Raw genomic sequence first — 13781 nt, forward strand, 5'->3', positions numbered from 1 at the left:
TCCTACACATTATACACGGAAGCTGTATTGGGTGCACTGGTAGCTGTTACTTCCATCGAATGAATGCATGGCTTTCTGCCTGATAAATTAGGTAAACAGGGAAAATATATTCAACTACCAAAAACCATAACTATGTCATAATTACTAAAAGTTTAAATCAGTGTTCTATTCAAAAAACTCAGAAACCATATCATTCTTGTACCTAGGATAATGATTTCTTTGGCAAAAAGACAATAGGAAACTGCCCATTATGGGATTCATTCTGTCTATTTAAGCAAATAAGTAACAAATCAGTTTGTGATTATTGAGCTGTAGTTTTCTTCCCTTTTCACTTCATTATATTCTTGATAGCCAAATGATCAAGCAATGTGCCAGGACAGGGGGGGGGGGGGGGAACTAAATTAAAGAGTATTGAGAGTTTGAAGGTTATTCATTTATTACATAATTTGTGGTCAATCACAAAGCTAAGAAATTAGGCCATTTGAGAGGAAATAATCTGTAATACAGAGTGTGAAAAAAGATCTCTCATACACGTCACTTTTGAAAGAATTCATTTGACTTAGATGTACAGTAATTGAATCTTAAACTTTAATTATTTAGCCACAGAGGATTTTTAAAGAGATTTTATTAAATCTTGCTATAAAGGTCAAATTACATAAAGCCCATGCACAAACTGCCTTATTCATCTGTGACAACTGGCCTCTGAAAAAGGGTCACATTTCTTTGCTTTATGAGCAGGTTACTGAGCTATGTAGAAAAGATTCATCAAAACAAGCAGTTGACTATCAATTATTTGCACTTCAATCAAATAGCCAGATAATATGAGCACCTAAAGTGACTAATTATACCTCATTTGTTATATTGTGTGATAGTCAAGAACAAAAGTACAGGCAAATAGAATCAGAATCAGATTTAATATCATAGGCAACCCCATGGCATGATTTTTTTTGTTTTGCAGATTTATATATTATACAGTCTTATATATATATAATAAGTAGTGCAGAAAGAGCAGAAATGCTGGAGAGGTTAGTGCCCATGATGGAGGTGAGTAAGTTTTCAACTCTCTGTAGCTTTTTCCGATCCTGTGCAGTGGTCCCGCCATACCAGACAATGACGTAAGCAGTTAAAATACTCTTCATTTGGTACATTTGTAGAGATTTGTTAAGAGTCTTTTTGGTGTCATACCAGTTCTCCTTAACTCCTAATGAAATAATTTCACTCTGATGGCTTCTTTGTAATTGCATCAATATGTTGGACCCAAGATAGATCTTTAAGAGATGTTGACACCCAGGAACTTGAAACCACTCATCCTTTCCACTGTTAATCCCTCATTGAAGATTCATGTGTGTGTTCCCTCAACTTCCCCTGCCTGAAGTCTACAATCAATGCCTTGGGCTTATTGATGTTGAGTGTAAGGTTGGTGCAATACCACTCAACCTTTCACGCTCCTATACAATAGTTGTGTCATCAGCAAATTTATTGATAGCGTTTGAGCTGAGCCTAGCCACACAGTCATGGGTATGGAGAGAGCTGAGTAGTGGGCATCCTTGTGGTGTGCCAGTGTTGATTGTCAGCAAGGAGGGAAGGTTATTTCCGATCTGCACTGACAATGGTCTTCTTTCTTTCTTTCTAAATCTTTTTATTAATATTAGTAATATGGACAGAATACAAATGATATATTGATAAAGAAATTACCAACATACAAATTCCATTACATATGAAAAAAACATACATAATAATTACAATATAAATGAGTTTACCAAGACATAGGCCATAAAATATATGTATGAACATGTTAAGTCTAAATATTTCATAATATATGATATAAAGAAAACAGAAAAAAGAAAGAAAAAAAAATATATATAATGCAAAACTAGCTAATCTAATCTAATAACTAATAACTAATATAAAAGAAAAAAGAAGCAAAAAAAAGAGAGAAAAAAAAGGGGGCTGTTTATAATATCTCACAAAAATAAGTATTCATCAATGCCGTCACTTCCGGTCCTCTCAAAATACATAAGCTAAAAGCTGGGAAATCAAATGAACTTGGCACAGGGTCATATTACATCATATGATGTATATGTATATAATATGTATAAAGAGCCTCTTTATAAGACTAAAAAGGATTGGGAAAGAGAGCTTAGTCTTAGTATTTCTAGTGAGAATTGGGATAGAATTCTTCAATTAGTTAATACATCATCGTTATGTGCCAAACATTCATTAATACAATTTAAGGTCGTACATAGGGCCCATATGTCCAAGGATAAATTAGCTCATTTTTACACTCATATTAGTCCTATTTGTGATAGATGTCATTCTGAAATTGCGTCTTTAACTCATATGCTTTGGTCTTGTTCAATTTTGGAGAAATATTGGAAAGATATTTTTGATATTATTTCTGCGGTTTTGAATATCGATTTACAACCTCATCCTATTACCGCAATTTTTGGTTTTCCAATGATGGACTCACTGCATTTATCTTCTTCTGCTCGTCGAATGATTGCATTTCTAACTCTGATGGCTAGAAGATCTATATTGTTGAATTGGAAAGAAATTAATCCTCCCACTGTATTTAATTGGTTCTCTCAAACTATGTTATGTTTAAATTTAGAAAAAATTAGAAGTGGTACTTTTGAGACTTCTATTAAATTTGAAAAGTTATGGAGACCATTTATTCGACAATGGTCTTCTAATGAGGATCCAATTGCAGAGGGCCCCAGGATTTGGAGCTTGTTGTTCAGTACTGAGGGTATGATGGTATTGACCACTGATCTGTAATCAATGAACAGCAGCCTGATGTAGGTATTGCTATTATCCAGATGATCCAAGGCCAGTGAAATTTCATCCATTGTATACCTATTGTGGATATAGGCAAATTGCAGCAGGTCCAGGTCCTTGCATAGGCAGGAGTTGATTCTAGCCATGACCGACCTCACAAAGCACTTCATCATAGTAGATGTGAGAGCAACTGGGCAGTAATCATCGAATCAGTTCACCCTGCTTTTCTTGGGCACTGGTATATTTTTTGCCCTTTTGTAGTGAGTGGGGTACACTTGACTGTGGGATAACACTGGGCAAGTTTGTCGGCTCCTCTGTTTCCACAGGTGATATGTTGGTGTAGTTGTTCAGAGACTTGTTGAAATCCCCTGAAAAGATATGGAAGGCATCAGCTGTACTGTTTTGTGACTACTGGTCATGGTGCTCAGCTCCTCCAGTGTTTGCCTGATTTGGTCTGAGATGGAGTGTACACCACTACCAGGATGATGGCAAAAAGCACTCTCGGTAGATAAAATGGATGAATTTTGGCTGCAGCTCTGTGCCTGAAATGGTGGCAGTGAGCCGTGTTTCCATGAAGCAAAGTGCACAGCAGTCCCTGATGTCCCTCTAGTATTGCAATCTTGCTCTGAGGTGTTCAGTTCTATTTTCCAGAGACTCTATGAAACCCCCTTTTGCTAAGTGTCTCTGAAAAAACCGGCTCATTAGCCCCTTGCTAACGAGGATTCCACAGCAAGAAATCCACCTTTTATCAGGCTTCGTACGTTGAGGGTGTGTACAACTTTGTCCCACCAAATCCGTGAGGTTGGGATGTCTCACTCACCCAAACCCCGGTCTGTGTAACTGCTCTGTGATTTACTGCCCCTGGCAAGAAATAACAGATAGTACACTGGATATAATTAAAATAAAGTATATTTAAGAATGTTAATTTAAGCAAACAGTTATTAAATGAAAGAAAAAAAATTACTTTTAAATAGTCAAACTTGGAGCTCATCTTGACCTTGTCTGTCATTCATACACTGGGCCCTCGGTCAGTGTGAAAGCACACACCACCTTCCGAATGTTGCTCACAATCCATCTCGAACAAATGGGTCTCCCATGGGACTGTTGGTCCTTCCTCCTTGAAATCATTCATCCGCATAAAAGCACCTTTTGCAATAGGGACGGTATCTTCAGCCATCTTCCCTCACCCAGCTCCTGCCAACAAAAAACTGCAACCTATTGTTCTCCACGGCCTTCTCCCAATTCCACTGCCTTGATTGGCTGACAGCACATTCCTATGATGAACGTCAAAGCTTCGTATCTCAGCTCAAACCCAAACAAGCTGAAAGCAGGACAGACTGCTCTTGTGTGTGTGGCCTCTGACGGTCGTGGTCGACCATGGGTACTGCGCCTCTGGTAGTCACTGGTTTGTCAAGCAGTGTGGACTGTAGCTATTGAGGCTGATTCTGGAATGGCAGGCTCTGCCACAGTTGCTGCATGTGTAGGACGTCGTGGAATTGTTGTCCACTGTTCACTGTGCTCTCTGTTTGTTGCCATTTGTTGTGGTCTTCTGCTGTATCCTCCCAGCATTCTGTGTTGATTTTTAAGGCTTTCATGCCACGCTTGCAGAGGTCCTTGAAGCAAAGCTTGGGTCTACCAGTGTTCCTCTTGCCTGTTGCTAGTTCTCCGTAGAGGATGACCTTTGGCAGTCTACCAACCTTCGTACAACAGACGTAGCCCAGCCAGCACAGTCTGCATTGTCTTAAAAGCGTGAATATTGTGGGAAGTCCAGCGCAGGAGAGGACTGAGTTTGGGATTTTGTCTCTCCAGGTGATGCCGAGGATGTGGCGAAGGCTGCACAGGTGAAAGCTATTGAGTTTCCTCTCCTGTTTGTAGTAGATGGTCCAAGTCTCGCTACCATATAGGAGGGTGCTGATAACGCATGCATTGTACACGACAGTGTTGGTCTTTGTAGCGAGTTTTGGATTCTCCCAGACCCGTGAGGAGAGTCAAGCGAGGATCAATGTTGCTTTGTCGATACGCCTATTGATTTCAGCATCGAGGGAGAGAGTGTCGCTAATGGTCGACCCCAAGTACGTGAACTTGTGGACCACTTCTAGATCGTAATTGTTGATGATAGGGACTAGTGTCTCCACTACGTTCTGGGCAAGGACATTTGATTTCTTTAGGCTGAAGGTAAGCCCAAAGTCCTTGCATGCCTTAGAGAAGTGGTCAGTGAGAGTTTGTAGTTGCTGTTTGGTGTGCGAGGTTATAGCAGCATCATCAGCAAAGATCTTTCACACCTTTGTTCTTGCTCCCAGGCACGCAGGGTTGAACAGCCTCCCGCCTGTCAGACGTGGTGTGAATGCCTTCTGTCGACGTCCCAAACGCTTGCTTCAAAAGCAGAGGGAAGAAGATGCCGAATAATGTTGGGGCCAACACACATCCTTGTTTGATTCCACTACGAATATTGAAGGGCTGCCATCGTACTGAACAGTAGCCCTCATGTCATCGTGGAATGACTTGATGATACTTTGGAGTTTTGGGGGACAGCCAATCTGGAGGAGAATCTGAAAGAGCCCATCCCTGCTGACGAGGTTGAATGCCTTGGTCAAGTCGGTGAAAGCGACATAGAGGGGTTTCTGTTGTTCCCTGCACTTCTGGAGTTACGGAGTGAGAAAATCATGTTGACAGTTGACCTCCTTGCACAAAAACCACATTGGGACTCGGGGTAGGCCCATTCTGCCAGAGTTTGTAGACGTGCCAGAGTTACACGAGCAAAGACTTTGCCAACAGTACTCAGGAGGGAGATACCCCTGCAGTTGTTGCAATCGCTCCAATCATCCTTGTTCTTGTACTAAGTGACGATTTTGGAGTCACGCATATCCTGTGGTATGGCTCCTTCCTTCCAGCACCGACGGAGGACCTTGTGTAAAGGTTGGAGGAGTGAGCTCTTGCAGTGTTTGATCAGGTCTGGAGGAATCCTATCATTGCCAGGAGCTTTCGCTGGGGCCAGACTGTCAATTGCCTTGCCGAGGTCCTCAATGGTTGGTTCGGAGTCGAGTTCATCCATGACAGGTAGACAATTGATGGCATTAATGGCTGAGCTAACAACAACATTTTCCCTCGAGTAGAGCTCAGAGTAGTGTTCTACCCAGCGTTCCTTGCTTCTATCGGTGATTATTTCACTGCTGGATGACTTCAGGGGTGCTGTCTTGCTCTGCGATGGGCCAAGGGCCTTTTTGATACCATCATACATCGATCTGATGTTGTCTGTCACAGCTGCTGTCTGGAAGTCCTCACTGAGCGGGAGCCAGTACTCATTGGTGCACTGCCTTGCAGTCTGTTGCTCTTTGCTTCTGGCAGCTCGAGGTGCCTGGAGTGTTTGGTCGGATGGTGAGAGCTGCACGCTTGGCTTCGATGACAGGAGTCATGATGTTGGACTTTGCCTCAAACCAGTCACTGCTCTTTGTGGTCTCTCTTCCAAAGATAGAGAGTGCTGATTCGTGGATGGTGTCGCGAAGGTATGACCATTGTTCTGTTGTAGTGTCTCCTTGTGAGGAGGTAGCCATAGCACCCTGTACCAACTTGGCAAACTGGTCAACCTTTTCTGACTGTTTCATCTCTGTTGTGTTGATGCCAGGTTTTCCAGTTTGTTTGGAGTGGTGGATTTTCTTCGGATGTAGTTTGATCTTGCAGCATACTAAAGCATGATCCATATTGCACTCTGCACTGCAGTATGAGCGGGCGATTAGTACAGAGTTGATGAAAGAGCACCTGGTGATGATCATGTCTAGTTGGTGGCAGTGTTTACACCGTGGATGTCACCATGAGACCTTGTACTGCGACTTTGTCTGAAAGTAGGAGTTACTTACACACAGGCCATGATAGGAGCAGAACTCCAGCAGATGTTGTCCATTGTCATTTATTTTGCCAATTCCTAAGTGGCCAAGACAAGATGGCCAGGAATCGTTATTAGCTCCCACTCTGGTGTTGAAGTCACCAAGGAGTGCGAGGTGTTCATCACTGGGAATATTCCTGACAACAGCTTCTAATTTGTCGTAGAACATGTCTTTTGCCTCAGAGGTGGAGTTCAAGGTAGGGGCATACACACTGATGAGGGATACTGGGCCATGACTGGTGTGTAGGCGGAGAGTCATAGGTCGTTCTGATCCATTTTCTGGTGGCTCCACCATTTTCAACAAGGAGTTCCTAACGGCGAAACCCACTCCATGCTTGTGGGGCTTGTCTTGGTTCTTCCCTGCCAGAAAAATGTGTAGTCCCTTTCCTTCAGTGTACCTGAATCCGCCGAACGTGTTTCTTGTAGGGCAACTATATCTACCTTGAGCCTTAGTAGCTCATTGTTAATGCCGCTGCTTTTCATGCATCTTCGATATCCTTGAGGTTTTGGTCAAGTCCAGTCATCATTGTGCAGACATTCCAACATCCCAACTTGAAGGGTGTTGTCTTATTCGATTTGTTTTCTTTCTTGTCTGGTGCAGTAGTTACGGTCAGCTTTTCGTGGAATAATCCATTATCCTGATGCACCCAATGAGGAAGACTGCCTGTGGCAGGACAGCACCTTATTGGCTGGGGGCTGCCCAGCTTGAGGCGGGCGGTAGCTGTCCAGTGAAATGTGATGATCTCTCCCATAGTCGGAAGCAACCCCAGCGCCAAGCTCTACGCTAGTGGTCACCAAGCTTTTTAAGCCCAAGATCCCCTACCTCAGCCTTAGTGAAAGGCGAGATCGACCCCAGATCGATTAGTTACACACACGCGCACCAGGGCAGAAAAGACCGGAAGTAAAACCCCACAACCCGGAAGTAGAAATAATGTACCCACCCTTTTTTGCACCGCAGACCTGTTTAATATTGACAATATTCTTGCGGACCGGCCAATGGGGTGTGGGGGGTGGGGAGAATGTTAAACACGACGGGAATACAGCGATACTCGAAGCAGGTGCCTTACGTCCAGTCTATTCCGCAATGTAGTTTTAGCGGCTCTCAGCACTTAGCTTCTGTCCCTGTTGCTCACATTTTTTCTGCTGAAGAATCTCAACGCTTTTGTCTTTAAGTGCAGGGTGCTTGCACTCAAGGTGACGAAGCAGTTTTGAGGACTTGTTTGCCTCGGACAGCCTCCAGGCCCAAACTCCAGCCTCCCGGCTGCCCGCCACCAGACGCCTTGCCAGGTGTGGCTGGTTGTGGATGGGGTGAGAGGATAATGTCAGGACCCAGAGGTCCCTGTGCCAGGGCCACGGCGGTCACGGTCCAGAGAGAGCGACCGACCGAGCGAGGAGTGCGGCAGGACGCACGCCCGCCCCCCCTTGTAGGATCTATTGGCCGACAAAAGTTTGTTTCAGTAGATCGCAGCGAGGTAGCTGATCTGATACTTACAAAACCCTGAGCCCAAATTAGGTTGTCTGCAAATATTTTAGCACCAGGTTCCCCACGAACATTCAGTGTGGAAAACAGATTTAGAGGCAGTGCCCATCTGTCCGTGCTCTGGGCTGGTAGCAACGGCACTTCCTGCCGGCTGCGCGAGGCGAACCAGTGATCCCTGGCGCGAGGGTATCACTGCGTTTAGGCGACTGATGACCTCACGTGGGTTCAAGTTCAACAGTGGGCGTGATAGAGAATGAGGAAAGGTGCAGCTGACTCACATTGTTTCCTCCTGGCCCGGTGGTTGGGGACACTGAAGTACACTGTGTAGTGCGTGGCGGGGGAGCTACAGGCATGCGCACTGGGCAGAAAGAACGGAACTAAAACCCTGCAACCCGGAAACAATCTCTCAACAGTATTTGTGTATTTTTCTTTTTCTTTCGGGATCTACTGGGAAAGTCTCAAAGATCGATTAGTTGATCGCGATCAATGGGTTGGCGACCACTGCTCTATGCCAATCAAGCATTATGACTTATAACCAGTAACTGCTGCTTCCCTTGTTTGTCTGGCGCTATGAAGCGAAGCTGGAGTGGCCTTTCCAGGGTGAAAGCCAGGGCAGAGTTGATAAGGAGATCCGTCTGTTGCCCATGCAGTGGGACCCCCCCCCCCCCCCCCATGCTGACGACAGGTCCGAAGGAACGACGAATGTCGATATAGTTTGGTGCCAGCAGCGTCGCAGGAGTTGCCGCGCCGGTCGGTGCTGGGTACGGCAGTCAGCCGCTTTCGGGACTCCGACTCCGGATTTTTCCTCAGGGTTTACTCCCAAAGCCTTTCCTGCGAGCGGGTATTGCCACAAGGCGGCAGAGGTTTGAAATCGGAGTTTTCCCTCTCCTAGATGAGCTACCATCTGTGGTTAACGAGCCCCATCTGCCCGGGGCAACCAGCTTTAAGGTGCCAGTGGCCCGCCTTTGCCCCTTCTCCTGTCAGTGAGAACAGCTCTGCCGGGCATAAGAACTATGCCACATGTGAAGGCCGGGAGCTGGACTTGGTTGTCAGAGGCTGTTTGAGATGCACGCCACGAAGAGCATTTGTTTAGCAGTGGGAGCTCGTCCCCACTACCACCCTTCGGCTATGACTACCTTAGGAACCTGACTGCTCTTACAGAAACACCTACAGCACAGCAGTAAAAATCTTAACCAGGGCATTTCATGTACATTTGGTAGCAGAATAGTTCGGAGTGGGGGTTTAAGGGCTCTGCTTTTCAAGATTGCTCTTAGACAGGCCTGCTTTCCTTGCTTCCTTTCTCTTAAAAGGGAACTGCGTTTGCAACCTGAGTCTGCAGTCCGGGGTCCATCAATTTTGAGGATCGTTAGAGTTTTTAAATGTCTTAAAGTGATGATACTTACTGAAATACCATGACTCTGGATTTCAGCTGTTGTAGCCCTAAGTGGGAATGTTTGATTATTCACACTTGAGCTGGACACAGTCGCCACTTGGTCAAATACAGCCACCAGGTAGCCCTAAGGTATTGGATGGTAGTGTGACTACTGAAGTAAGAGATTTTGTATGTCAGGTTAATTCTCTTTGAAGAGACAAGCATGTCACAGACATAGGTGGAAAGCAAAATGTTGTTTAATTTGTGATCAATGTATTCAGTGCTTGAGAAAATCATGTAAAGGCCATGAACATAAATTACAACGCTGAGTCTTCAGAGGCATTTGAACAGACAAATTGAACTTTCCACCAAGATGGCATCTGTGTATAACATTCCCACAGTCAACATCTTCTAGCTAGGCCACTGAACCATTTATTTCATTTCTTTTATGTTTTTTACATCTGTTTTTCATCTTGGATGTGTTTCTGGAACCAGTAGAGGTTGTGACTTGCAATTTGGAGATCTTTTTGGAGATCATTGCTTTGCTGTCTCTGAGAGGATTCTGGCAGGCAGCGAGCCGATGTTTTACTCCATTTTGCTGATTAAAGCTTCCTTTGTTTGCCAATTAACGCGGTGAGGGAGATTGAAACATCGAGTCGAATAATGAAGGTGAGCACCGGTTACCTGCCTTCTGGTCACTGACCAGGTTGCTGGGTTGCCGGAGAGGGGAGCCTTTGTGGCCTGCCAGGGTGTATCCCACGGCTTTCTGCATATATTGATATGGACTATGGACGCTTTTCAGTGCTATAGTTTTTTGATATTATGTGTTTTTACCCATTCTTTCTAATTTTTCTTGGGTGAAGTGAGGTCAATGTTCTTTTTGCCTGGTTTTGTTAGTGTCTTTGTGCAGGCAGAGGGGTACTTGGGGGCCAATGCACTTGTTCCATTTTGTGCGGGAGAGTTTGGTGGTCGACGATAGTGTTGCTGTTTTCTTTTTTTCCTTGGTTTCTTGTCTATCTGGAGAAGGAGAATTTCAGAGTTGTATACTTTGATAATAAATGAACTTGTGACCTTTGAAATAGGTCACAATCTGACTGAATAGTTGAGGTTGGTGTAGATGTGCTCAAGCGTCAGCATGGATGTGGTTAGCCGCAAGGCCTGTTTCTAGGCTGTATAACTCCACGACTTTGATAAAATCTCAGTCTCCATCTTGGTTAAATTGTGTGTTAGCTTGGTTATTAAATGTATGTTACAGATCCCAACAATAAATATTTACCTACATGATAGTTGACATAGGTAAATAAACTGAACTGGACATGTATGTATCAGAGGAAAATATTTCATCATTTGTTTTTCCAGACTTTCAACGAATTTGAAATCGAGCAACACCAAGAATGTGCTTATGATCACCTGGAAGTGTTTGATGGAGAAACTGATAAGTTTGCAATCCTTGGACGGTTCTGTGGGAGCATCATTCCAACTCCTGTCATCTCCACTGGAAATAAAATGTTTGTTAGATTTGTTTCAGACGCATCGGTGCAAAGAAAAGGTTTCCAGGCCACCCACTCCACTGGTAAGTTTCATGGGATGTTCATCTTTCTGTGATACGTAAAGATCTGAGCTGTTTCCATCAACACTGGAAGATTTTCCCCAAATATCAAGCTGTAATTGAGGGAAGTAATCATTTTGAATATCACATGGACGTCTGCCCTCTTTGCTGCGCAAGCAAAATACATTGACTGTAGAATCTGGAAAGAAATATTCAGCAAGTCAAGTGGTATCACAGGGAGAGAAACAAAGTTCATTTTACAGGTGAATTGCCTTTCATCTGAATAGACCAAAAACTCTTCAAAATGCAAATGAAAGAAAATTTAAATCACAGAAATTAGATTTTTTTTTTGTAAAGTCACCATATTTACTGGAAGTACCTGACTTATTTTTGTTGCTACCACTATGTTAAGCCCTCCAATATTAAAACAGGACAAATTTCTGTGAGCTTCTCCCTGTTGACTGCTGGTCCCAATGAATGATGACTTATATAATTAAATTATGAGGCTAGATTGAAGGAGACCCTTTTGAATTACCTGTTTTGTAACACAAAATCTACTACTATAAATTGGGAAAAAAAGAACAGTAATGTTAAGGTTGCTGTTCCTTTAGAAGGCGATCAGTGAGGAGAATGCTAGGCCCTTTATAATCACAGGGTTTTCTGACTAATCTCATTTCCACATTCTTTCCCACAGTCCTGGAAATTTCTTGCTTTCAAAAACATTGTGATTGACCTTACTTACACTCACTTTTTGTGTATTCCAAATCACAATTGTCTATGCAAAAAAATGTGATTCCCTCCTGTTGCCTTTCTGGCCAAAGAGTGTCTTCTGGGCATTAGTATTTCTTTCGATGGCAACAGTTTTCTTCATTTACTTCCCTCCCACCCTTAACTCCAAACTGTAGCAACAACAACTCCTCTGGCATTTATTTATGTCCTTTAATTTGCAATCTCTTTTTTCACCTTTATAAACCAGTTATAATATATGCCTTTGATACTTGCAACACACACAAAATGCTGGAGAAACTCAGCAGGCCAAGAAAAGAATACAGACAGCATTTTGGGCTGAGACATTTCAGTAGGACTGGAGAAAAAGATCAGTAGATTTAAAAGGAGAGGGGAGCGGAGGGAGAAACACAAGGTGATAGGTGAAACCGGGAGGTGGGGTGCTGAACTAAAGAGCTGGGTCGGAATAGAAGGTGGTGTTCCTCCAACTTGAGTGTGGCCTCTTTGCAACAGTAGAGGAGGCCAAGGATAGACATAATGGAATGGGAATGGGAATTGGAAGTGGAATTAAAGTGGGTGGCCACTGGGAGATCCTGCTTTTTCTAGTGGGCGGAGATGCTCGGTGAGGCGGTCTCCCAATCTACATCTGGTCTCACCGATATACAGGAGGCCATGCCGGGAGCATCGGACTCAATATATGACCCCAACAGACTCAAAAGTGAAGTATCACCTCACCTGGAAGGAATGTTTAGGGCCCTGAAGGGTGTTGCTTGGATTTTCAGCCATTTTGTGTGTGTTGCTTGAATTTCAAGCACCTGCAGATTTTCTCCTGTATATACCTTTGATACTATCACCAACAGAAGTACAGCTGCTTTTTTTTTAACTGCACATCCTACCTACCCTGATACATGCTCAGAATTTTTAATTTTATGGCTTTCCACTCCAGCTATTTAGAGGTGCCCAGGCTCCCGTGCTGAGGTACGTTGATGGGCAAGCTGAAAGGTTATGCGCTCCAGCTTGATTGTGCTTGCTGCCTGCCCCTCACAGGAGGATTATGTCCAACTCTTTTCTTAGTGCTTCACTCTCCTGTGATATACTGGCAGGTTATTGTGATCAACGATTGACCTTCTCTAGGCTATCATCCAGGTCCTTGCAGGTCAAGAATGGTCTTTAACTTTCAATGGGTGGCAAAGCTATGAATGAACAGATACAAAGTAACCAGTTTGTGGAGTTGATGGTAAATTGGGTCAGATATGGTGGAGTTGAATGTGACTGATACTTACAAAGTTTTGCTACACTTTAAAAACAGCAGAAGGTTTAATTATTTACAGCTAATGGCAGCGTAGCACAGCTGGCAGAGCTGTTGCTTCACAGCTGCAGTACCACACGTTCAGTCCTGGCCTCTGGGGCTGCCCACTTGGAGTTGGCATTTTCTCTCTGTGGAGTTTCACTCAGCCCTCAGGATTTTCACAACGTCACAAAGTGTGGGTTGGTAATTTAATTGGTTATTGTAAATTGCTCCTGGTGTCTGACAGTTGGAGGCAGGATTTGGGGATAGAGTCGGCTGCAGAGAGTTTTAGGGAGGAAACAGGATTGTTCTATGAGCCTGAATAGACTAAAAAAGCTGAAATGGACTCTTTCTAAGTGACGTGGAAGTAAAAGTGAAGTTTCAGCCTTGTTCAGGCTCATTGTTAAGTAGTGACTGGATAATAACATGGTTCCGTTGACCACAACAGCAGCAGTAGCGAAAGTCTCCTAACAATCTGCTCGGATTCAATGTTTTATGATATCTTCAGTATCATAGTTAATTACCAGTCGAAGCAATTAGATTTTATTTGTTCCTCTTCTAATCGAGCAAAAGCACCAACAGTGATTTCCATCCTGTGTGCTGTGGTAAGAGAGTGATGCAAATATAACTGATGCTCTATAACCGCAGCCCCTGTCAAATATTACATTTCCATTCAGTGCACTTTCACCATTTTGGCACTTTAAGACA

General features: G+C 43.7%; 1 protein-coding gene across 5 annotated transcripts in view; it reads left to right on the forward strand.

The window, feature by feature from the left end:
- Window positions 1-13781, forward strand: part of tll1 (tolloid-like 1) — a 393309-nt gene that overhangs the window by 343562 nt on the left and 35966 nt on the right. For 4 of the 5 annotated variants that reach the window (XM_059964873.1, XM_059964869.1, XM_059964870.1 and 1 more), the window contains one exon: window positions 10870-11083. The exons of the other annotated variant lie outside the window; for it this stretch is intronic. In XM_059964873.1, the coding sequence (XP_059820856.1) occupies window positions 10870-11083 (214 nt within the window). The remainder of the gene's footprint in view (window positions 1-10869; window positions 11084-13781) is intronic. 5 annotated transcript variants of the gene reach the window in all.

Source organism: Hypanus sabinus, chromosome 3 (assembly GCF_030144855.1).
Source record: "Hypanus sabinus isolate sHypSab1 chromosome 3, sHypSab1.hap1, whole genome shotgun sequence".
Taxonomy (NCBI): Eukaryota; Metazoa; Chordata; class Chondrichthyes; order Myliobatiformes; family Dasyatidae; genus Hypanus; species Hypanus sabinus.